Source organism: Hemicordylus capensis, chromosome 15, assembly GCF_027244095.1.
Source record: "Hemicordylus capensis ecotype Gifberg chromosome 15, rHemCap1.1.pri, whole genome shotgun sequence".
In the NCBI taxonomy this organism is placed as follows: domain Eukaryota; kingdom Metazoa; phylum Chordata; class Lepidosauria; order Squamata; family Cordylidae; genus Hemicordylus; species Hemicordylus capensis.
In genome coordinates this window covers 1443893-1469886 of record NC_069671.1, presented here as the reverse complement: position 1 = coordinate 1469886, position 25994 = coordinate 1443893, and the positions used below count along the sequence as shown (strand labels likewise).

The following is a 25994-nucleotide window of genomic DNA, read 5'->3' as shown; positions in this document are numbered from 1 at the left end:
ACTGCAAGCCTGGTTTCTGAAACGAGGGTCATCTGGATCTGTCATGTGAAGCACCCGTTTCCCTCCTGCCCTTTATTTATTTACTTATTATTTTTTTTTATTATTATTACATTTATATCCTGCTCTTCCTCCAAGGAGCCCAGAGCGGTGTACTACATACTTGAGTTTCTCTTTCACAACAACCCTGTGAAGTAGGTTAGGCTGAGAGAGAAGTGAATGGCCCAGAGTCACCCAGCTAGTTTCATGGCTGAATGGGGATTTGAACTCGGGTCTCCCCAGTCCTAGTCCAGCACTCTAACCACTATACCACGCTGGCTCTTGACAGATCATCCAATGCGCCCCGCCCCCCGCCATGTGGGAAGGAAATCTATACCTGCTTTGTTTCTCGGTATCCAGCATCCTCTGCAGCTCTCGCACCCGGCATTCAAACTGAGTCTTCTCATCCCCCAGGACGTTCCGCCATGCCTCCCACTGGCGCTCCTTCTCCAGAAGTTCATCATTCAGAGCCTCCAAGTCCATCACTTGCTCTTCAAGCATTGTGCAGGTTGTCTTTAAGGCCTCCATTGTCTAAAAACAAACCTTTTATCATTTCCCCCAATTTCCATATCAGAACCATTGCAGCATTCTAAAACAAAACTCCTCCAAATCCTTTATGACGGGGCTTTTACAGTTCCTCACGCTTAGCCCTCCTAAACCAAGAAAACAAAACCAAAGAGAGAACACAGAGTCTGAGCCTCTCCAAGTAGAATACAAGAACACAGACAGACAGTTTGGCTGGTGGTACTCACTCTTGTCCTGGGCCCAGAGGCAGCTAAAACAAAGGAAAAGGAAGGATCAGGGCTACTTGGGCCTGCAGGGTACTTCACGTTCCAGGCCAACAAAGAAGGGATGCCATGGGACCAAGCAAGGCAGGCTTCCAAAAGGAGGCAGCTGGCCACGAAGCCATTCATTAAGAAGTACGGCTGGCTGGGGAGAGCTGGCTGACATCCCCAATTCCAAGCCCAGCCAAGATCCATGCAAGAAGAGAGGAGGCGACCCTTCCTCTAGCAAAAGCCCCGCGTTGCATTCCTTTGGGGGTTTCTAGGATGCAAGTCTATTCGAAGGAGGCACCAATGGGCAAGTCAGAAGTCACCCCTGGCAAGTCTTACAGCTACCTTGAGTATTAGAGTGATAAAACCACATGCAGAACCTAGCGGTTTGCAAGCAGTTCTGGGGTATGAACGGGGTCCATCAGACACAGATCAGGGCTCCTCAAGGAGAAACCCATTCAGGGAAGACTTCCCTGAAAGGAAGCTTTGGTGACCAGCCTTGTCTCCCCGCTGCAGTTCAAGGACAAGTGCTGGGTGTGCATTCACATCCACAGCTCAAGAGGCCAACAAGCCTCACCAGGGCCGACAGGAACAGGATCCTCTGAAACACACAAGGCTTCGGTGACCAAGTGCACAGGAGTTCTTCAACAGATGGGCCAGTGTGGAAAAGGGTTCTTTGAAATTATGGACACAGTGGAAAAGCTCAGCCTCAGATGCCTTCAGGATATATTTCTGCAGAAGGGAGCTTTGAAGGATTCCTCCATTATTTGAGGTGCCATTATTTGAGGTGCCAGGACTACAACAAGTGGAAACAGTGGAGGTAGCATTTTAAGTATGGTGCTCATACTTAGCCTTTCCTCCAAGTAGCCCAGGACAGTGAAGATGGCGTCATCTAATTTTATTCTCCCAGCTTGTTAGACTAGGAGAAAACCCTAACCCCAAGCCAGCCAGTGAGAGTCATGATTCAGTTCAACCAAACTGAAAACCCACTATACTTTACTGGCTCTTTATTCCATGATTTGGCGGGGCAGGGCAGGAAGGAGTTCACTGGTTTTCTCTGCAACATGCAATCTAAGCCATTTGCTAGAGATCTACAGATGTAATGCAGCCACATTTAGACTACTAAGTACAAGGGTGAATAGATTTTAAAGCACCAAGAAAAAGAGGTCGGCTTACATAAATTCCATTTATTGTTTAGACACCTCTGAAATAACTGGACAGACTACTTGGCTGCTATAGTCATAGGCACATATTGGCGGACACCCAGACTAATACTGCATGCACTTAAAAACATTCCACATGAGCAACAGCGGAGGGAGATCTTTGCCAATCTCCCCTTCCCTCTGCAGCCCATGGTGTCTTCCAGAACTATGTCCCTAAGAACTCTCAAGGACTCTCAAGGACATGCTTTCTGGAGGCAGATGCAGAAGGGAGGGAAGGCCAGCAAAAGTCTCCACTGTTGTGCAACATGAGTTACTTGTCTGAATTTTCACACCACCAAATTATAAAACCTCGTGGTGGTTTACAGAATGGAGTGGGTGTGCGTGTTTAGAAACAGATAACAATCAAAACAGTTAACAGTCAGGAACAACTAAACACACTTAAAATCTCACCCCCAAGCCTGCTTAAACAGGAGTGTTTTGAAGACCTTCCTAAAGGCCACCAGAGACATTAAGCCTCTTACTTCAGCAGCGAGCATGCTAGCAAGGTCAAGGGAGGCTACAGAGAAGGCCCAACTGTGAGCTGCCACCAGCAGAGATGGTGACAAGCTCATGCAGAAGGCAGTGACCTCTCAACAACCCTAGGCCAGCTGTTTAAGGGGTAAAGGGAACTATATCTGCAGTCAGCATAATGTTTTTAAAACAGAGGTAATATGGTCTTTCCAAGTTATTCTGGAGTTTCACCTGGCTCTAAAGTGCACTAGCTGAAGTTTCTGAACAACATACAAAGGCAGCCCTACCCAGAGCACATTGCAGTAGTCAAGCCTAGAGGTTACCAGCTATTTTCTTGCAGAAATAAACACAGCTGATTTTTTTTTAAAAATCACTCCTGGCCACTCCCTCATGCTGAGGTACCAGAGAGAGGCATGGGCCAGAAGTACCCCCAGCTTGCATACCAGTTCCTTCTGGAGGATAACCCCATGCCGAACAGGCAGGTCTATCCCCCAACTCTGACAGATGGTTGTCCTGCCTCTCTCTGAAAACCTCTAGAGAAGCCGAGGCCACCTCTGCAGGAGGCAGACTGTTCCACTGCCAAGCAGCTCCCACCGTGGGGAAATGCCTCCCGATGCCTTGCCAAAACCAGCTTCCTTCCCATTCCAACCTCTTGGTTCTAGTCCTGCCCTTGGGAGCAACAGAGAACTGAAGCTGGCCCTTGGCCTTCTCTTCCCCAGGCTAAACAGACCCAGCTCCTTCAAGCACCCCGCACATGAGACTCGCTTTCCAGAATCCTCTATTTTGCCCTCTTTGGAAACGCTTCCCATCTTTTTCTTGAAATGCGGGGCCCAGAACTGGACAGCACAGTATTCCAAGTGAGGTGTGACCAGTGCAAAGCAGAGCAGAGACGCTGCTTCTTGTCTTGTGGTCTGGACACTGCGCCTCTGCTCACACGGAACCTTTTAAGCAGCTGCATCTCACTGCCAGCTCTTGTCCAACTGGTGGTCCACAAAGACACCAAGATCCTCTCCACACCTCCAGCTGCCGAGTCAGGTCTTCCCCTTCCTGTACTTGTACATTCGAGTTTTCGAAACCAAATGCAGATTAGCACATTAGTTACTGTTGAACTTCAGTTTCATGCCATCCACAAATCTGACAAGCCTCCTCTCTACTCCCTCCTCCAAGTCATTTACGAAAATACTGATCAGCACAGAGCCCTGTGGCACACCACTTGAAACCTCCCTTCCAGTGGACGTGGAGTCATTAAGGAGCATGCACTGAGCAGTTGTTCAACCAGCTGTGAGACCACTTAGCAGCGGCATAATCTGGCCCATATTTTACTGGGAGACATGCCAAGTCAAGAGCCATGATGTCCACAGCAGTCCCATGGTCTACTAAAGCAGTAACCATCAAAGAGAGATGTGCTTAGTCCAGCATGACTTGCTCTTGACAAATCCACGCTGGCTCCTACTAATCACCAGATTCTTTTCAAGGGCTCACAAACGGCATAGTAATCTATTTTAGGATCTGGCATCGACATCAAGCTGACAGGTTTGTCGTTTCCCAGTTCCTCCATTTCCCCCTTTTTGGAGATGGGGCAATATTTGCTCATATCCAGCCTTCTGGCTCTCCACCCATTCAAGATTACAAAACATGACTCCCATATCACATCTGCAAGTCCCCTTCAGGACTCAAGAGATGAAATTCATCTGGAGCTGGAGACTCAAATGAGTCTAGCTAGGTGTTCTCTTTCCATCTCTTGACCTATCTTGAGTTACAATTCCCTCCTTTCTTCCTTTGGGCATCTCTTGCCCAGTTGGGCCACATTCCTCTTGTGGAAACAGTCAACTCTGCCTTCTCTCCACCACAATTTTGCCATCTTCTCCAAGCACCTGACCTACGGCTTTCTCAGTCTTCCATTTGATTTGGATATCATCCAAATAAAATGTGAAGCTCTTGCTGCTGTTTCTGGCATCTCTTCTCAAGCCTTGGCTCATTCTGAGCTTTCCTGACACCTTCCCTACAGTAGCGGTATGCATGAATCGTTCAATTATGCAAATGGCCTCCACAAATGACCTCCGTACATGTGCAGAGGTCACACAAATGGAGATCAGGTCAGTTTAGAAGCCACGCCGCCACCGGACCAGTGACCACCTTACAGCTACTTTTAAAGGTTAACTGAAACCAACTTTTTCAATTTTAATATTTTTTTATTCATTATGATTTTTCTCTTTTTAAATTAATTTTAAATGTTTTATATTTATATTTTATATTATGTTTTAATTCTGTACACTGCCTAGAGATTTCTATATTAGGCGGGGTTAAAATAAAATAAAATAAAATAAAAAAAAATAAAATAAAATAAAATAAAAAATAAAATAAAAAATAAAATAAAAATAAAATGGTGCCTTCTTGCTATACTCCCAGCCGTCCATTAGAAGCCTTTAAAAAGCCAGGATTCCCTTTTGCTTGTAAGGGGGAATCCTCACTGGATTCCCCTTTACAATCATAGCCCCTTGAAACACCGAACCAGTTCGATTAAATGGACCAGACCAGCTGGTCGGTTTGTCCTAACTGGTTCGTGGACCAGCAGTTCGGTCCGAATCCAAACTGCTCTGCTGAAATTGGCCTGTGCACACACCTATCCTACAGGTTCAGGTCACTCTTGCTCTCTTTTGTTTGTGTTGGCCATAGAGCTGAAACACCTCCAGAAAATGGGCAACTCAGGGGCCAGCATACCTTCCTTATATGGAAAGACCACACTGCTTGGGGGTTTTCAGCTTAAGGAGGAGGAGGGGACATTATATAAGTTTGCAAAATTATGAATAATATGGAGTGAGTGAACAGAGAAACTTCTCTTCATCTTTTGTAACTTTAGAATTCCGGGTTATTCAACAAAACCGACTGGCAGTAGATGCAGAATGAATGAGAAAATCCTTGACAGTTTAATCACTTTACAGAATTCACCACCATCAGTGGTAGCAATGATACTTAGTGGGGGAAAGAAAAAAGCCCCAAGGACTAATTCATAATGGAGGAGAGGTCTGCTGACAGTGGTGTGTCCTGATCATCAAAGAAGCTTCCCTGCCCAGGCAGAGGAGGCCACTGAGAACGAGATGCTGGGACGAACAGGTGGATGCCGACCAGCTTCACCACTTGCTTGCGAGGGCCCAGAAACATCTGGCCGGCCAGCCACTGCCAAACCCAGAATGCAGAATTCAACCTGTTAGATCAGGACCTTGGCCAGATCCAACAGAGCCATTCTTAGAGTTCCTGCTTGCGTCCATCAGTTGTGGCACATTCTGACCGGGACTGTGTGAACTAACCCAGGCCCTGTGATTCTTCCAGGAAGGCATGTTTTCAAATGGGCCCACCTCATCTTTGGCCCCAAACCTTGCTAAGTTCATTTTAAAAAACAATTTGGGAGCGCTTACTTGTTTCTGACTAGTCAGCTGCATCTCTCGCTCTGTGATCTCCCGGCGAAGATGGTCAACCTCACTTCGCAGCTGGACCACTTCATCGCCGGCCCCCGAAGCTTCATCCAGCTGCTTGGACAGGAAGAAATTCTGGTTGTTCAGCTCAGCATTGTCCTCGCTCAGCTGGTTCAACTGCTCTTCCAAGTCTGTAATCACCTAAATAAAAGACAACAACAAACCCAAGAAACTAAGGCAAAGGCCAGCTAACCAGTTCTAGATTGTCCAAAAGCCAGACACCCAAGCCCCCAAATGAGTTGCTGTAAAATCATCATGCAGGCTTCTAGACTGGCATGTGCCCAATACTCATCGTAGAAGCTAATTTGGCCTTTCACCTGAAAATCTATCACGTTCAGAACAGCTAGACTTAATTTAACCTTTTGGTATAAAATGCTCTGCGATGTAGCATTTTAGTTTGCATTTTATGACATGGGTTTGATATGGTGGCAACAGCAATGAACCAGGACCCCACATTCATGGTCCTCTCCCTGGATCTACCACATTGTGAAAAGGGGCATAAGCTAATTGATTTTCTTTCCCAAACCTTACATTAGCCTTCTTGAGGGAAGGAGATGCTAGCTTTCGCAAGAATGATTTTCGCAAGGTCTGCCTGAGAACTCTTGGAAGAAAGATGACGTTGAAGGTGCATATTTTGGAAGTCTGCTCACTTAGTATGCTACAACCGGTAAGTTGCCAGGAAAAGACAGACTCTGGTTTAGGAAAGACTAGCTCGTCGTTTTTATCAAGTTAGCAGCACTAAGGAGAGCAACATGAGATGCGAAGAGAAATGTCTGGCAGCACAACAGATTATGGTGGCGAGGTGGGAGTGGGGAGCCAATATAAGCACTCCATGAAGGGCAGAAAAAAACCAGGCAACCACTGCTTCCATGAAAACAGGGAGGCATCCATTATTTAAAGTAGCACTGTGGCTGCATGGAAACACCACTCCCCCAATCCATTCTGCAACAATCTTTACAGAGTCTACATTCTCCTACTTCTGTTATTGGAAATCTTGGCAAAAGACTAAGGGAAAGAAGTCAGATGAAAGCATTCCATTTTGCTTAAGTAGAAAGCCACAATAATTCCAGAATAAGGACAATAGAGCTGAATTTTTACATCTGGCCACACAATCCCACCAAGACATCAATTCAATACTTTAGCTTATAAGACAGCATTTCAAAAAAGCTTCTAATAGACTGGTCTACTGGCAATTGTAATCCAACAGTACCCGTGGAGAGCACAGTGGGTGAAACAGAAGCAAGTCCCAAGAGCAGTTAAAAGGTGGGCCCCCATTCTGGAAAGGTGACAACTACGGTTGTAACTTTAAATATGTAGATATAACTATTACTAATTGGAAAAAGAGGCACCTTTTAAAAGTGGTGATTCTCTTTCTTTAGCAGGGGGAGAGCAACTGGCCCTATCCATCCCCAGCACAGCATCCCTCCAGTGGCTGTTGCGAGTGTCTCTCTTATGATTATTGTTGAGATTGTGAGCCTTTTGGGGATAGGGAGCCATTTTATTTTATTTTATTTTATTTATATCTATTTAAACCACTGAGGGAACTTTGGTTGAAGAGCAGTATATAAATATTCACAGTATTCATATTCATTTGTGAAACGAATAAGCTTAAGTATGATGAACAAAAATGAAGATTGTTTTCATTTCATATGGATAGATAGATAGAGATGCATATATACTTTCAACAGCTGGTTAGAGAAAGGCAATGGGGGTGGGGTTCAAAGAACCAGAACCCTCAAGCTAGTGCTTTTAAAAGTAGCAAAGACTGCTCAGCGTGTTTTGAGCAAAGGGCTTCTTCAGGGACAAAGTGTCTGTGCATGTCTTTTTTTTAAAAAACAAACTCATTCAAGGGTGCTGGAATAAGACACATGCAGAAGACCCTTTGTCAGGATGAAGACCATCGGTTGAAATGCATCTTGACCAATCGTCACTTAACAGAATTAAGACTTTCAAACAGACTTTCAAGCATCAGTCGGAGATGTGTTGTTCTTTTGCTCTTTTAGAGGAAGATCTCGCTCGCTCGCTCTCCCTCTCCATCTATACCAATTGCTGGAGACTTCTAAAGCTTAGCAAAACAGCTGACTGAAAATGGCTCCCTCCTGGGTGAAGGAGATATCTGTTCATACCAACTCATTTCAGATAATTCTGAAATCACATGCTGGGAATTTTTTGCAGCATGATTGACAGAGGGAAAGCCCTATTACGCTCCAGCAAATTAATTGCTTGTTTGCCTGGTTTCTTTTATTCATGGATGCAGGCTTGATTCCATTTCAAAGAGTGGACCAAACATGCAGAGAGTTGCTAGGGAGAGAGATTTCCCATCATGTTGGTAGCAATTAAGCAGAATAAGAGGTACACAGAAAACAATACAGTTTTTAACAATACTTGCTCTCAGAATCCTAGAACTCGATTGCCCAACCAAATCGATAGGCAGTTGGCAGAAGAACATACAAAAGGAGGTATTTCCTCAGGCAGTGCACAATTAGCTTATGGAATTCATTGCCACAGGATGTTGTCATGGCAACTAGCATATGTGACTAGATCCAGCTAGGCTGTCGTGACCATCGAAATGGAACCTCCTCATATTCAAAGACAGCCTCGGTACCGGGGGAAAAGCGGGGGGGCTCGTCACCCCTACCAGTGCACTTGGCAGGCTACTACTGAAGAGGAGCACGAGGCTAGAAAGGCCTCTGGTCTGGCCCACCAAGGCAGTTCCGTAGCGAGTCCCTACTCATCCCCAACCCCTCCCAGGGCAGGCAGTTCTCAAGAGCAGTCCTCCTCTCTTCTTCGCTCCCAGTGGGTAGGTCTTTCAGCTATCCATAGTCAAGCAGTCGCAAGGCAAGGTTAGGCATGCAGGCAGATGCATGGAGTGAAGCCCAGGTTAAGGTGAGCAGGAGGAGAGGAAGTGGGGAAACAGTCGGTGGCTAACAAGCATGGATCTGTCTTTGAAGCCAAAGAGAGTCCATTCAGGTAACAGGGAACAGAAGGGATGCAGGGTTACACATTCTTAATACTTCCAACCCTAGCCACCAAAATCAGGGGAGCAGAAGATCTGGGATGAGGGTAACCTTGCAGTTCAAGTCAACTGAAGGAGAACACCTATGTACAACAGGATGCGAGGGAATCTCCAAACCAAGAGAGTTCCATCCTGTGTCCTCTTAAACAGCTCATTGAAGCCTGTTGGTTCACCAACACTTTTATTAGTGGTGGCATTCACTATTTCACTAAGGGTCTGTGTTTGCTCATTTTAGATTGCGTTTAAGACAGGGTTCCTTAACCTTGGGTCCCCATATGATGTTGGACTACAACTCCACAAAGGCCAAGGCTGAGGATGATGGGAGTTGTAGTCCAGCAACATCTAGGGACCCAAGGTTAAGGAACCCTGTTTTAAACTTTTTTAACCCACTGTTCCAACATTGTCTTTGAAACACACACAGAAAGGCAGTTTAAAACCTTACAAAATAGACAGAAAGCCTTGGAAACATGGGAAGATTAAAGATTCTCTGAAATATTACTAGAGGTTTACCCACAAAAAGGAAAACTTGAAGGCAACATCTTTCCAAGACAATATTGAGGATAATATTAACAGCTGTTTTAAATGCTAAGCCCCGGGGGTGTGTGTGTGTGTGTGTGTGCGCGCACACACACACACACACACACACACACACACACACAAGCCTGCTACTCAGACAGTCAGAATTCCCACTGAATGCACCCAAACTCCTGGGCATACCCAACATCTTTACATTCTAGCCAATGATTTCTAAATCTGATATTTCAAGGGCAATTCCAAAGATGGAAAGTCACCATCTCAGTGAATTCCTCTCTCAAAATGCAGCCACATTTCAGAACAGTTCTGAAGACCAATTGCTTCAGAAAAAAACAGGTAATCAAAGGATGCCATTGTATTGGAGAGTTTGCATAAAACATAAATTTTATACCCAGGGGCAAGCAGTTCCAGAACAAAAGAATAAAGACAGGGAGCTTAAGATCACAGAGGACAGCATTTATACAGCTATCCAAAACCCTACACACATACATACTCCACAGTCAACACATGCAAAGACAGCATATTTAGGAAGACCATTATCACCGGCTCATAAATAGCCACTCACCTGTGGCAAGTAAAATTTACCTCCAACCAATTAAGCAAGAAAATATCACAGAAGCTGATTTCCCCACTTCCTCCCCCCTCCCACTTTTGGGCTAGAAATGATAAACAGAGGTTAGCAAGGGCAGTGGGCTAATAGAACAAATGTTGTGGGGCAGTAACTTTTGTGGACTTATCTGCAAGTCTATGCAGAACAAAGCCCCATCAAGCACCAGAAGATCTTAAGCTTATTTCCCAGAGAAACGGCAATTCAAGCAATACTTCTATAAAATGGGAGGTTTTAACTCTGCACAGATCTACCAGTCACTCAAAGCATCAGAAGCACAGATTTAAATTTGAAGGACAAGGCTAAGGGGTCTGCAGTTTGCCTTTTGAAATGCTGCCATCTTTGCCTCCATCTTTTGCTGGAAGGTGCGAAAGGTTTCAGAGGCTGTAACAGACTAAAGAGGGGAAACGGGAAGGCACCAGGGCAACCCCCCCGCCCTCCCACGAGGAAGACCAGCTGAGCTCACACGCCACACAGATTCACATCCACCTTGCAATGGTGGATTTGTGCAGCTGCGCAAAAGCACAATTTGTGCAAGTGCAAAAATGGTGGATTCGCACCATAGTGTGGCCATTATTTCCAGTGACCGTATCGTTGCGCAACTCTGGTTGTGCAACTTTTGTACTTGCACAGCTGTGCAAACGCAGTGTTAAAAAGTGAACGTCAAGTCACAAGGTATGTCAGCCATAGCTTGTGACTTCACGTTCATAAGATATAGACAGGCCAAAGAGAGGAGCAGTTGGGCCCTTGAACCCAAGTGTGGGCATGCAACCACCTCCTTCGTGCTCTGGGGCAGAGGCATCCCACAAGGGACATATTGCTCAAGGATGGGATGCAAATAGAGTTGAGGAGTCCCAATGCAGTACGGTCACTATGCACGCAGCACAATACGGTGGACTGGATCGTATATTCGACACAGTCCCAAACTCACCCTTGGCTTATCATCAAAATCTCTTCCCCTAGGAAAAGAACAGTAAGATGCAACCTCCTGTTCTCCATTAAGAAACATCCCAATGAGAAAGGAAGGTCCCCAGAACCAACACACCAAAGGTTCAGGCACAGCTAACAAAGCAGCATGTTCCTAATAAGAAAACTATACTGAACTTTCTAGAAAATCAACACACACACTCACACTCTATTAGCTGCTCTGAAGTGCTTATATAGCTGAAATGAACATGCGTCAAAAACAAGGGAAACCTGAGCAAACAGGGAACCAGTGTGGATTTATGAGGCCACAACAAGCAGTTTCAATTTCCACATTTGTTTTCTAAAGCTTTATGTGTACAGATACATTTCTACGTGATCTGTGAATGTGCCAGGTTCTCACTTCCTCTGCCTGGCCACCTATGTGACCCTGCTTTTCTTTGGATGGGCTCCTTCCCTCTTATTGGGTTTCCTTGCACATTTTACTACCTCTTTTCAAAGGCTTCCATCCTACTGCTCCTGTTTATCTTTCTTCTTTAATTCCTCCCAGAGCTCTGCATTCTTCTAACACCAACCCTTTAGCTCAAGCAAGGATTCGACCTGCCATTTTCACCCTTTTCCCATTTCCTTTGGCAACACCTTCTCTTTACAATTCATTGCATCCAGATATATCCATACGTCAGTCTTCCTCACTTTTAAGAAGTGTCTCAGGCTATTTTCCCAGGCCTTTCCTGCTCTGCCTCTCTTCCCCACACCCTCTTTCCTTTTCCTTGCATCTGTTTCGGTCGTAGGCTTGTGGGTCTCGTTGCTTATATTTGCTTTCTAGAGTGCCCTGCTCGATAGGCCCTTTTAATCACCCTAATGGTTTTTTTATTATGCTGCATGTGGACAAGTTGTTAAGAGACTCAGCAGAGGCTTCAGTGACAGTTCAGGGTTCAAATAAAGCTGCACACCGTCGATGTGCAGAAAACAGACACCTGGTCAAAGTTGCCACCACAAGGCAGAAAAAGCCACCCTCCCCACTTAAAGGGCAAAAAATGGAGGCAGCTTTGGCCTCTGTTGATTATTTATTCATTCACTGAAATAATTTAACAATTAATAATAATGTAATTCAATCTCTTAGTTATTTATCGACTGTTTATTGAGATGAGCATGAGTAAAATCTGACCATGCCCAGCTGAAGCAAAGGGGGAGGGGGTGTGCAGGAAAGGGTTTGGAGCCGAGAGTCGCAAGAGCATGCAGCAAGAGAGGAGCTGGAGCCCAGCGAGGTCCCAAGCAGAAGCCATATGCCAGGGAAACACCCGGGGCGGCCCACGGCCAAGCCTCTAGCACAGCAGCACGCAGGTGATCCGAATGAGCAGGGTCTCCAAGCCAGGCGGTCAGGAGACGTGGGGGGCTGCAGGGGCTGAGGAGAGCGGATGGAGGTCTGAAGAAGAGTGGCCATGCTAGGCTCCAGCATCTGAAGATGGGGCTTCCTGCCCACTCCAGGAACACCGTGACCCACGGATTCTCTTCGAACGCATGGAAGTCTTCTCCACCTCCTTGGAGAGCTCTGGAGGGATGTGGAAAGGAGACTCCTCGGGGAAGCTCAGAAGCAGCCCCTCTCCTTGGGCAATGGTTGCCTGTCGTACTGCTCACTAGGGAATCTACCTGGACTAAGGAAAATGCCTCATTCCATCCCGAGTTTTGGTCTCCCTGGCAATGCAGGACTCTGTCTCTTCCCTCAGAAGCCCAGTCAACCTTCGCAGAGAACCGTATTTGGGTCTCTTTCTCCACCTTCCCTATCTTCTGCTGAGTAGGCGGAGTTTCTGCCACCTTCCTGCCTCCACCATCACTCTGGGTCCAACACAGAACCTATGAAAAACTGTGCGGTCCCTTCCTCGCACAGTAATGGCACCAGGGAGAGCAAGAGCATTTTTCAGATCATCCTTTGGCTCCAATCAACTCCCCTTCCAAACTCTTCAGCATCTCTCAGCACAACATTACAAGATGTCCAGGTTTGGAAAAGATGAAAAGCAGCTACTCAAATGGGCTGGTTCACTCATGCACATAGATTACTCAGTTTCACTGCACTTGACTACTGTCCACTAGACAACGGGCAGCTGGATGTGGGAACTGACTCCTTTGAACAACATTGCATTGGAGGTTCTGTGAAGGGACTGGATGGTGGGGCCGTCTCTGAAGGCCCTTGTACACATGGAAGTTGTCATGTCGCAGTCTTCCAGTGATGACCATGCATGTGGGAACCAGCACTCATTCAGTTCTGTCTGACATCAACAGTTAAAGGTCTTACAGGCAAGCTGGCAACCCAATTGTTGAAGCCAACCATGACACACAGCAGTCCTTTCTGCTACACTAAGTGATCCTGTCGCCACTGGGAAGAAGCAGAGAGATGAAGCAGCAAGATGGAAGGTCGGGGGGGGGGGGGCTCCTGTCATCCTCAAAAGGTGCTACCCCATCCAGAGACCAGAGAGAGATTTAAAGCGGTATTGTGCTGAGTATGGGTGTTAATTTCTCTGCCTTTAAAGTGCTCACCCCTAAGCCTGCTTTCCGGACTCTTCAATACTTTTCCCCACATGAGGCCCTCACTTTCAGCTCATATTTCTTTTAAAGCAGCCTGCTTTTGACCTGCATCTTGCAGGCATAAGGCATGCGGAGATTCTCTCTGAAAGCAAGAGTGGGTCTTGCTAGAAACCGTCTACTGCAGAGCCCCACCCAGGGATGGTCTTCATCACAGCATCACAGAAACCATAAGAGGCTTCCTAAAATGGCGATGGCAGGGAAAGGAAAATCAGGTGCAAGAGTTTGCATGCATGGTTCTTGGAGGGAAGCCTGCAGACTAATTCACCCATCACATTTTTCCTACTTCTGCAAAGGGAAGCAAAAGTGAACACCTCTGCATGCAGCAATTGCCCCATCTGCACGCTTGCAGCAAATGCACTCCAGATGCAACAGTGAGCATGCTTTTTCCTACACAGAGATGAAAGACTGACACTGCCACAGCCTACCAACCCTTTCACAGCCAGGCGACATGTTGGGGGCACTGGGGGTGGCGAGACGCACTTCAGTGCCTTGCCACCCTAACATATTCCTCTCTGCCTGTAAGAGGAAAGAAAATGTCGTACACACATCATTTCTTGCAGCTGTGACACCATTCTTATTAGCTGCACTGCAATGAGATTTTCAGATTGTCTTCTTCAGAAACTTGAGGAACACTGTCAAATTTAATATCAGGTTAAAACCTCTGAGCAGAGATTCACCCGAGATCGACAGAAGCAATCCAATCAGTCTTGGTCTGTCTAACTCCTCCAAGGCAAAAGCCTGTATCAGGAACTCTTGCCTTCAAGGAGTCCAATTCGTTGGTTTCCTTCCTCATCCTTAATTTCAAAATAATTCAAGGATCTGTATTTAATACTCACTGTGCAGCTATTACGAAGGGCTTCAAATTTACGCTGGATTTCATCTCTATGCGCCTAAAGGAGGTAAGAAGTTGATCATCAATTTTTTCATACATTAGATTTCGATTCCAACAGCTGTTTCTAAATGAACAGCAGAACAATCTACCAGCAAGCAAAGTTTAGGAGGCAGATGCTGCAGGCAGTTAACACTACCAGGACGAAAGACAATGCTGGGTTGATTTCAGCATCCTCGGGCTTCAAGGTTTGCAGCTACTGGAGCTAAATGTGCGACTGAATGCACTGTCTTAGGGCAAAAGGCACACGTGGATGAACAAGGTGTTTCTTTTAAGTGACCTCCAGAAGGTAGTCACCATTTACAATCAAAGTTAGCCTCTTTACTTTAGAAGAGATCCCACAATGGTTTGCCTTACAGATTTCCAAATCTCAGCCAGTGGTCCCAGTAACAGGGATTCTCAGATGTAGTTGACCATAACGCCTAAGGCAAAGGCCATTGGGGATGCTGGGAGTTGTAGTCAACAACATCTGGGAATCCCTGTTACAGGGACCACTGGTCTCAACCAATACTTTCTGCAAGCTTTTTGAAAACCCTGCACATTTGAATTCTTGCCACAACCAAGAAAAGAAAGAAAGAAAGAAACTACAATGAAGCATCAGACAGTCTTCCTCGAAGGCTCCTGCCTGCCTACCAAAGGGACCTCTTCCCATGCAGCGACCACACCGCTTTCTTCGGATAAGGGAAGGCTGAGTACGGGAAGCACTTCACTTGGAGGCAACTGCAAGAAGGCATGCATCGTTTTACCAAGCCAAGCACAAGAAAGGCAGAGCTCATCTCCCAGCCACCGGGCCCTCTCCCCTAAGTCTGACTGAGGCGGTCTCAGGCCGCAGCAGAAGGACATGTGGGCCATCCATTGCTCAATGAACACAGCTTCTTTATTCAAGGCGTCTGCTTTGTACCCAAGACACTCAGGAAGGAAAAGCTGTTCAGCCCAAGCCAAAAGGGATGAACTAGGAAACGAACTCTCCACTCCACCAATCAACTGAAAGAGGCTCAAACGAAGCCCCTCCCGCTCCCCCCACATTCCACAGGGTTCCATATGTAAATCTTAAGAGCAGTGTCGTGATTAGACCAGAAATAGCAACCTTGAGGAATTACATCTCCTACACATTCATCATTTCTACGCCAAGGAAAACCACCTCCTCAAGCCTGCCCCTGTCTTGCTGGCGTAGAAGCCAGGTGCTCCAAAGACTGCTTCAGCTCTGAGCACTTTGATTGGGCATGGAGAAGGAAGCGGTGGCCACCATCCTTGGCAAGTGCGTTAGAAGTCCAAAGGACACGCCGGGGCTGCACACGTCCAGCACTGCCCTCCCCACGGCATACCTTGGGGCAGTTTCGCCTGAGGTCTACTGAGCGGGGAAGCAGGCAGCAGCACCGCAGTAGAGGCTGACAGGAATGCAGACCCCTCTCTCCTTGGGTGTTTCCACACAAGACACTTGAAAGCACATTTGAGCCTCCCTCTTGGGTGCGTGTTGCATGCGAGAGGACACAGAAGACAAAGAGACAACACATTCCAGCCCAGGTCATTTCTACAGTCGCATCACAGAAAGCGGCAGCACAGCTCTTTGCGTGGAGATTGGCTTGTGTGAGAACCAGGCCTGCAAGGTTCCAGGAGGGGCCTCTGCCACTCATGGCACCTGAGCTTACGTTGGCAATCCCTGGGATAGAGCATGGCACCCATTCCTTGTATGGGGCACTCCCTTTTGTGCTTCGGAGCAGGCGGGCCAGGAGGACGTCCTTTCTTTCCCCGGGATATCAACACACCACGGGCGACACATGCACAAGCTGTCTGCGGAATCCCCCAAGCCTCCCCATGTGGAAAGGATGCCCCCAATGGAAGGCTCACACTGTCGCTCTCATTCGATCTCACTGAGATGCCCCCACTCCCCGGAGAGCTGGACGCAAACAGCACTGAAGGCAGATCCTTCAGTGGGAAAGAGGCAGCCGGCAGCCAAAGCATCACCTCTAGCACGTCAACATCTGGACAACCTCAAAGTGAAGAGTCAACTTTTTACAGCATATTTTTGCAAGGACAAGAATAAAAAAGAGAAACCGGCACCATATTTAGGTTCAGTCCAGGAGGGCAAAAGAAAATACCTTAATGAATGATTCATTCACCACCACAGTGCAAAACATAAAAGCAATAGATGTTGAAGGCAATACTGATTCCAATTACTACAGCTTGGGGACAAGAGCATAGTATTATGCTCTCCGTATAAATCCTAGTACTTATGTAAAACAGGAAAACATATTTTCATTAATCATGGTTTAGAAAAATAATCTAACATTACTTACCTGTAATCAGTTTCTTTCATAATTAGATCTGGCCATTAAACCACAGGCAGAAGTGGGAACTTGCACAATTTTATTTTTGTATTGCAAGATGCTAAGGGGGGGGGGGCACACACACTCATGTCCTAGCTTGGTTTCTACCAGAAATATCTGCATAACAAAACTGGCATCAATTCTCAGAGCTATTGACTTATTAGAGAGCAGAAGTTTCATGTCACAGTTTTATGGACCTGACCTTGATAGCTCTGGCCTCTAACTGGGATATTTCGGCACTGGAGATAAATTTGGTTATGAAATCCTAAAGGAAGCCAATAAAGGGCCAGGAGAGTTCTAACAAGAACAAACCACAATGTAAGAGCTTCAGCTTGTTGTCGGAAATCAAAACCTGACTCAGAATGCAGGCAGGAATCTTATTCGACTTCCAGCTGTAGCAGAGCCTGAAAATCCACCCTCTCTGCCCTTTTCTTTCAGGACTGATCTACTTAATCCGTGTTCCATCACTTGAGGTCACATAAAGACTAGTGATATTCTTGAAGCATCCTTTAGAAGGTGTGCTTTGTCACGCTGAGTAGTCTCTTTCCTAAGATCATTCACTAATAGCACCTTTTCCTCCAAGAGCCTCCTCTCTCTCTGGTTTAAGTTCAAAAATAGCAGCTGTTACATCTCTCCCAAGATGACTTTGCAGTACACCTGTTCTAAGGAAATGGGTAGGTGGGAGGGAGACACTTCAAAGACACCACACTCTGATCCCATTGGAGGACGCAAGCAAGCAACCATCCCCCATTTAGGAAGCCAGCAGCGGTGGTCCCCTTCGACGGTAGGAGACCGTGTGATCCGAAGGCGCCTGGGAAGTGGCTCTGCCTCCTACGGGTGGCTTCTCAAAGATACCAGATGTCACCTGGAGGGCACAGCAGTGGCTACTCTCCAGTTCTCAAGGGAAAGTCCCCATGTCACATGCTCAGACATAGTCTATTAACTTGAAGAGACAAACCTGGCAAAGAAAAATATCACCTCTCCTGGCACCCACCGACACCACAAATCTGTTAGGGGCACATTTCCCACCAACATCAATGTACAGGTAAGAGTAACAAAGCAGGTTCTGCCAGTGAAGCCAGCTGCTGATCACCACCACCACCACCACCAGCGGACACATTTCATCAGTTCAACACTAGGGTTTTACAAACTGGTCCAAAGCATCCGGGGACTGTATCCTTCAGACGGGGCAGCTTCTTGCACACACCTAGAATTCCAGAGCTTACCGTCAGAGCTTGAATCTCCTCTTCTGCCTCAGCTGTGGTTTCCTCTAGCTCAGTTTTGGCTTCCCGGAGCTGACTCTCTAGGGCTGCACGGGCAGCCTGCAACCCTGATATCTGAGATTCCCTCTCCTGGAGGGTGAGCTGCAATTCTGTCAGCTGCCGCTTCAGTTCCAGTTTTTGTTCTTCATGTTCAAGGCTAACCTGAAGAGTTAAGTACAGGATTGATACTGATGAACTTCAAAGCGTAAGCCTGCTGGAGACTGGCGGTGCTCTGGAATGCCATCACCACTCAACAGCACACAGACAAGTTGGCAAGCATTGCTCAAACAGCCGCAAAAGACAAATGTTTTCAAACTATTAAGAAAGCTCCTTTAATTCTTGGGATTCAGTGTTTTTGTGGTTTCCATCAATCTAAGAATCAAGACATGAAGAGTAATGCCAAATATAATTCAGTGGCAACGTAACTCCACTACATGAAGCCTAAAAGGCAAAAGACTGGTTCAGACAACAAGCTATGTTTTGCCCTTATGACAGGGGTTCTGAAATTTGGGTCCCCAGATGACTACACCTCCCATAATCCCCAGCCACAATGGCCAAAGGCTGGGGGATTATGGGAGTTATAGTCCATCATGATCTGGAGACCCACGTTTAAGAGCCCCTGCCTTATGAGATTTAACCTGCACAAACCTCAAGTTCATGCATTACCCCCTCCCCAGTTCTCATTTGTGTTAAGAGGAGAGCAAAACTTCTGCTCTCATTTTTGAGCCAACCACAGTTCCCTGGAACATCCAAACTCAGGGAACTGTGGTTGGTTCAAACTATGTTTAGTTAACAAATCAGGATATCAAGCCGTGGTTCAACCCTGATTTGTTTTAGCAAATCACAGTTCACTTCATTTGTACATAACAGAACTGTGGTTAGTTCAAATGCAAAAGTGGAAGCTTTCTATCTCCTCTTGCACATGAAGGAAGAGGGCAGTAGACTGTGTGTGAGCCTGAAGCTCATGCAGGCTTTTCATAATCATTTAAACCAATGCTGGACAACTTTTGACCCTCCTGCAAATGTTGGACTACAACTCCCATCATCCCCCACTATTGGCTACTATGGCTGGGGATGGTGGGAATTTTTCTTCAACAACAACTGAAAAGTCAAAGTTGTGCAGCCCTGATCTCAACCATTGCTTAGATGAGCATCTGAACCAAGCCACACAGTTGGAACATTTAATACTCCCCAAACAATGAAATGCAAAACCAAACACTCCTGGCTCTCTGACTGGCTGTAACTCTGCACTCTGCCATGAGCAGGTGGGGCAGGCACACAACAGGGCTCTGAAAAGAGAGACCCAGAGAAAAATATTCTGAAACTGGGCACTCCTTTGAAGAGTCACAAGCCACAAAACAAAACAAAACAATGGTTTAAAAAGGCTAAAACTATGGTTAAACTTTTCCTGCAGAAAAATATTCAAAGGATTTGTATCTTCATTAAGCACCCAACTAATGCTGAATGCTTCATATGGTTGCTAGGCAAATATGGAGGGCATTCTCACAACTGGGCGGCCAGGGCAGGCTTCCCAAACATTGCCTTCCCTGCAGACGATCCTCAGAAGCCCGGCAGGAGCGTGCACCGCACTCCCACACGATCAGCCCTGCTCCGTGCAGCACAGAGCAGGTCCGAGTGCTCAGAGTCTGGGACTCGTCGTCTTGGCACCTCCCACAAGGGGGCGGTGAGGTGGAGGGATGCTCCCCAGTGATGGGCAGGCAGTCCGGGAAACACTCGCTCCCTGAACCTCATTTAAGAGGCGGGCTTCTTTGGCGAGTCGGATGCTGAGGCACCGCTGGGAGCAAGTTGGCTCCCGCAGGGCAGCCAAGCCCAGACTGAGCTGCCCTCGCCCGGTCTTGGCTCCTCCTGACAGCAGCCTCACACTCTGCTCTGCTCGGCAGAGGTTGGCATTCCCTTCACTCTCTCGTTGCAACATTCTCTTTTGCCATTGTAAAAATGGCTCCTCAGAACAGGACTTCCTCTGTCACCGTTTGGCAGTTTTTGAAGCATCAGATAAATGATGACCTGAGACCACACCAGAGTCCAGTCCAGTCCGGGCTGTGTGCACACGGCGATGCCCCTGAAGCACAGCAGAATGTGATCTGGGCCACATCTGGGCTGCCTGAGAAGCTCGGCTTTCATTTTTAAAAGAGAGGGCAGGTTCCGGATTGAGTGAGTCATGACCAAGGACCACAGAAACAAATGAGAAAGAAATGAGGCACATAGGGAGACATAGTTTTCAGAATTAAAAAAACCTCTGCCTGGTCTTCAACATGCAGCATCTGCTGAATAATTAAACCTCTCAAATGTTTACATAAGCAACTGGGTTAACATGCAGTTTAAAAGATCTGTCTCCCTAGATGCGATTTCACTTAAGGGTTCTGAAGAAGGCAAACATTAACAGACACTTGATGTGGAAAAAGCAGGTTTTGTGCTCACTTTCCTGCTCCTGATGGAATGTACACCTATGCGCTGATGTGAGACTGCAACCCAAAGCACTGTGGCTGAAAGTCACCTGAGAGAATTCTGCCTCTCTACACTCAGCCTCCCAAATTTATCCCATGACAGAACAAGCCCTAATGTTGTAGCTGTGGATAGTTACTCAATGTTTCAGATGGCTTGATCTTTGTGAACTTCAGGGAATACTCCTACTAACAGCAGCAAGAGCAGAAGCCAGTTTTTACCTCTCGTAACCTCGTCTCCAGTTCCAACAGGCGCGTCTTGTCATTATGGTCCTGATGGCTGATTTTCTCCAACTGTTCCTCCAGTTTATTGTTCTGGGCCTCCAACTTTCCAGCTTGAGTTTCCAGATAAAATTTCTGCTGTCTGAGCTCAGAAATCATTTCTTCCTGGGCTTTCCTGAAAGGAGTGGGGAAGGAGAGGAGAAATTGTAAGAGACGGAAAAGCAGTGAGTAAGCTAAGCGAGGCGGGGCTACCACCAAAATGCTATTCTAGCTCTGGAAGGCCCCAAGATACAGTCTGCGCGTGCACAGACACCTATCGTGTGAATGCCACTATGAAGAACTAGAAGTACACAAATACAGGAACGTTGCATAAGCTCAATTATTCCTCTTCAGAAGTGGCTTTAGATTTTTTTAAAAAATTCAGGAACTATAAATAAAATGTAATGCATGGAAATTGTCAGTGGGAAAACACCACAATAAAGGGAAGATCAAAACCTTGCCAGCTTAAGAAAGCACTCATGGGCAAAGGAAGCGTGCAGGTGGGCAAGCATTAATAGCCAACCATACAGAAGAAAGCAGCTATGATAAGTTAAGCAAGTTTCCTTTAGCCTGGTGGGGAAAGCTCACCAAAGGCTCTTTACAAAAAGGGGTTGCTTTACTCCCAAGTAACAGCCATCCTAAATTCTGTAGGGCAATGTAAGCCAAAAGACTCCTAAGAGCACTTTTCATACTCACATATTCCTCTGAGTAAATAAGCTGCTATTTGCTGCAAGCTTATTAGCTTCCGATAATTCCACTATTCTCTGTTCCAGGGACCTAATCTTTGAATCCATAGCATTGATCATCTGGAAAAAACAAACACACACAGATTTCTGTTAGTACAGCATGGCAGTGATTTTCAAGCCATATTCTGTGGAACTCCAGGCATTCTTAAGAAGTTCAACAGAGATTCACCCAGGCCGTTTTAAAATGTTTTTGTATTTTATTGTAATCTTTGGTTTAGGTTTAATGGGTTTTAATTGTATGTTTTGTTCAATTGTTTATTGTTGTTAATACTTTGTGAGCCGCCCGGAGAACAATTGTTATGGGACAGCCAACAAATAAAGCTGCAGTTGTGGCTGTGGCTATAACTCCTCAAAGCAAAACAGTTTGAGGAAAAACAAATCCCTCCATGTTTCAAAGAGAATCCTCTTCTTCAGGGGATAGTCTTTATCCTGCAGAGCACACAACATATATCTTACTGATGTTGAAGGTGTTTTTGCATCTTCCACCTTGCTGTTGTGGAGCCCCCTCTTGTGTGTATCTTTTGCACTGAGGACAGGTCTACCCTCGAGCGACCCTAGATGGCCCTTTAGTTCAAGCTAGCAGGCTCTTCTTCTGCGCTTTTGGGGGACAGCCCACCTACACCCCATTTTCCAAGCACTTCAGCTGCCCCAAAGCCAACTAATACAGGCAGGGCAACCACAGCAGAATTTTGCAATGGGATGGCAACCCACAAGCTGCCTCAGTAGGGCAGGTCTGCCAAGGGAGTGCAAACCATTGCGGTGCACATCGGAGGGCGGAGAGGGTCCACGTGTTCCGTTTCTCTGAACAGGACTTTACATACTGCTTTCTGTTCTGTAAGGATTTTGCATTTTTCACGGGCTTCCTCCTCATGTTTCCTCAGCATGTTCTCAAGCGCATCTTTGTCTGCAAGATCCTTTTTCATCTGATTGTCGAGCACCTAAATGAAAAGAAAGAAGCCTCCTTACTTCACACCTGTTCATCGTCAAGCCCCATCACGGATGCAGCTGTACAGGAGTAAAGCTAAAACCAAGCTATTTTAGTCTCTTGTGCCCGAGGTGCCAAACCCATCTGGGACCGGGGCCCCTGAGCCGCAGGAGAGCATGTGTGTTGGTGCACAGAAGGTCCCAAGTTCAGTGCTTGCCATCTCCTGACCGGAGGACCTCCAGGAGCAGGGCTGAGGGAAACCTCGGCCACTGTCAGGCCGAGCAAACCGTGCTCGAGACCAAGGGTGCTTGGTCTCAGCCAGGCAGCTTCCTGTGGTGGTCAGATGCAAGCAGCACCTTCCTCTCTTCTTAACGGGGGCACCCTCAGCAACATTACACGTGACAGAGCCAAAGACGGATCTGGCTCTGCTCGGACGTCCTCCTGCACAAGGCCGACTTCAAACAAAGAGGAGTGACTCATGGGCATGGCCTGAAGATACACGGCCACTGCCCTGCGTGCCTGAACTGTCTCCCACCCCCAAGGCTGCCTCGAAGGATTCCCAGAGTCCCTGCCACACAGCAGGCCAGGTAGGCTCTTTAGATCTCAGTTTTTATTATTCTCGGTGTTTAGCTTTTAAAAGAACTTTTAATTTGAAACTTAGTACTGATTGTGGTTTTTAACCCAACTGCTTTTTAACCCGAGGGTGGGGGCTGCTTGCTTGTTTGCCTGCTAGTAAAAGAACTACCCCCGAGGAAGTGGCAGTCCACATCCCCCCTCATTCTCTAGATCTCCGAATGTTTCCATGATTTGCCAGTGGCATTTTTTAAAAAGCAACAGGGAAAGATCACAGATCACAGACTGAACTCATCACTAGTGGACTTATGCCTGCCTCAGAGACCTCGGCAGCCCAGATTTGTATGTGGCACGATGGCTCTTCTCACTATTGCAAAATATGCATTATAGTCATCAGTCTACATTTCCCTCCCCACACACTGCCATATAGCTTGTTTGAATACATTTTATAACATGAAAAGAATTAATTCTGGAGGAACTTAGTCTCCTCTCCTGAAAGTTGGCCTCTAATTGTTCAGTCAAATGTCCCTCTTCTCTGCTGAATTCTAGTCTTTATTGCCAAGTCTGTGTCAGCTTGCCCCAGGGGCACTTTCCATTCATTACCTGACTACATCCATCATGTAGTTTTGTGCAGGTCCAGGTGTTTCCTACTGCCTGTTCTTTAAGCCTTCATTCAGTCTTCCCAGAATATTTTTCTTTCCCCAATGATCATCTTTAGATATCCTGAGTCATACTTTAAGGTGTTTTCAATAGTCCCAATGAGTTTAATTCACTTCAAAATATTATGCCACTTTACAGTAGCATGATTGTACCAGCAACGGAGAGTTCTATCTTTTTGCCTCTTGGTTGGGATGCTATATGTTGTTTGGGCTAGGCGAGTGGTTTACAGAGTCTAAGGTATCTTTATTGAGAAAGAAGGATTCGTGCCTGATTTTAATGGTCCGGAAGGTTTTGGTAAATTGATTCGGGTTTCCATTTTCTGACACTCTGATCTCATTTTTCAGTTTTGCATGTTAGCAAGAGAAAAAGAGAGAGTGCTTGTGCGTGGATGTATGCAAATTCTTCCAGAGCCTAGTTAACTAATTGCTGCTGCAATTCTTCCGCTCATCAACCTGCTTGTCTGATTGGTATGAATGAAAAAGCAACCTGCCACCAAGGGCTACATCTGTTAGTACTTGTTACCTGGGGGATTGTATCAATCTTCCCTAAATACCAGACTACTAAGGTACCCTGGAAGGGGCTATATGGTGCTTCTGGCACTCGAGATATTTAAAGGCTCCATTGGAAGAGGGCAACAAGGGAAAGGATCTTCTTGCTCATGGCACCTTATCTGTAAATCTCCCCTTTCCCTTCACATCCAGTCACCCAGGGCCCCCTTCTATGGCTTTTAGACCCCAGCGGAAGACATTGCTGCTTCCACATTTTTTAAAAAAAATGTGGCTTAGTATCCCTTGACTGTATTTTTTTGCTCCTGTTTCAAACTGTTTTCAAAGCTGTTTCATAGTTTTAAATTTGGTTTTTTGCTTTGTTTCACTGTTAGAGCTTTTGCAGTTGAGAATAGGCTTTAAAAGTGTCAATTGCATGCACTTTCACAAAAAAGAATCTATATTCTTCAGAATTTAAATTTTCTTCTCAAAGAGCAAAATCTGTACAATATGAGCCCTTGAGTAGTAAAGACCTGGCTTCCTACACTTTGGGCTGGCAAATCAACTGTCTGGCACCAGTATGGTGACACGGATCAAGAAAGCGGGTTTATCTGCTCCAAATGCTCAGAGAAAGATGACCACTCAGTAGCAGAAGAGGAAGGAGAAGAAAGCAAGGGATAGGGAAACCACAGCTACTCTGCGTTTATGCCCAGAGAAGAGGATAAAGGGTCTCTTTACTTTGATCCTTTCTTCGTACATCTGCTCCTTCTGCTTCAGATGCAGCTCCAGGTGCTGTGCAGCCAGCTGAGCCTCCCGATGCTTCTCCTCTAGTTCCTAGATGCAAAGAATAAAGCACAATAAAGCAGAAGGCCGGGCCGAGGGGCAACAGAACCCACCTATTAAAAAGAAACACACACCAATGACCCTACAGTCACTTCCTCTTATCAGTCGGTGACACAGGTAATCAGCTGCAAAGTGCAAAACAGATGATGGCCCTTTCCCTTCTGTCACTCAAGCCTAAAGCCGACAGAGATTAAGCCGATAGCTCATACCCGGCGGGCTCTTCAGACACAGAGCTATGGTAGAGTTTGCCTGTCTTCCCAAGCTGCCAGCTTGCTTCTTGATCCATACTGCAGTAGTCTCCAAAGTGGAGTCTTGTGAACCTGACTGATCAGTGAAGCTGCCAAACAAATGGCTTCTTAATGAGGTTCAGTGGATTTCCAAAGGCAGGGATGAAGGAGAGCAACCCTTGAGGAGAGCCCTCCTTCCAAGCGGGTAGTAACCGGCTGGAGGGTCAGCATTCAGGTTGGCTTCCTGAAGAGGGTCCAGACAGTTCTAGGTTTAGAAGCAACCAGGCCCCATTTCTTACCGGGAGGAGGAGGTGCTGCTGCCTGCCTCAGAAAGCACACCATTGGTCATCATGAAGACAGCCAGGACTGGCCAAGCAGGCCTCAGAGAGCACAGCCACAGATTAGCCGACATTCTCAGATGCCCGTGGAAAGAATGCAAAGGAGCCCCCCTCGTTCCCTGGGCCCACCTGCCAAGTTCCCAGCAGAGGGAGAGCTGCTCTACCTCGGCCCTCCTGCAGATGTTGGCCTACAATCGCCATAGTCCCTAGTTATTGGCCACTGTGGCTGGGGATCATGGGAGCTGTAGTCCAAAAACAGTGTGGGGGGTGTGTGTGTGAAGTTGAGCAGGCCTCCACCAGATGGTTCTCTGTGGATACTGCAGCAGTGAAACGTAATCTTTTCTCCTGCCAGCACCATCACAGAGCAGTATATGGAT

General features: G+C 46.6%; 1 protein-coding gene across 24 annotated transcripts in view; it reads right to left on the bottom strand.

Annotated features, from left to right (window-relative positions):
* Nucleotides 1–25994, bottom strand: part of CIT (citron rho-interacting serine/threonine kinase) — a 119197-nt gene that overhangs the window by 41332 nt on the left and 51871 nt on the right. For 14 of the 24 annotated variants that reach the window (XM_053279099.1, XM_053279098.1, XM_053279102.1 and 11 more), the window contains 9 exons: nucleotides 24948–25043; nucleotides 22388–22504; nucleotides 21517–21626; nucleotides 20782–20956; nucleotides 18062–18259; nucleotides 14456–14509; nucleotides 14049–14135; nucleotides 5899–6096; nucleotides 374–567 (listed from right to left, as the gene is read on the bottom strand). In XM_053279099.1, the coding sequence (XP_053135074.1) occupies nucleotides 374–567; nucleotides 5899–6096; nucleotides 14049–14135; nucleotides 14456–14509; nucleotides 18062–18259; nucleotides 20782–20956; nucleotides 21517–21626; nucleotides 22388–22504; nucleotides 24948–25043 (1229 nt within the window). The remainder of the gene's footprint in view (nucleotides 1–373; nucleotides 568–5898; nucleotides 6097–14048; nucleotides 14136–14455; nucleotides 14510–18061; nucleotides 18260–20781; nucleotides 20957–21516; nucleotides 21627–22387; nucleotides 22505–24947; nucleotides 25044–25994) is intronic. The other 10 variants (XM_053279104.1, XM_053279107.1, XM_053279109.1 and 7 more) reach the window with 2 other exon arrangements.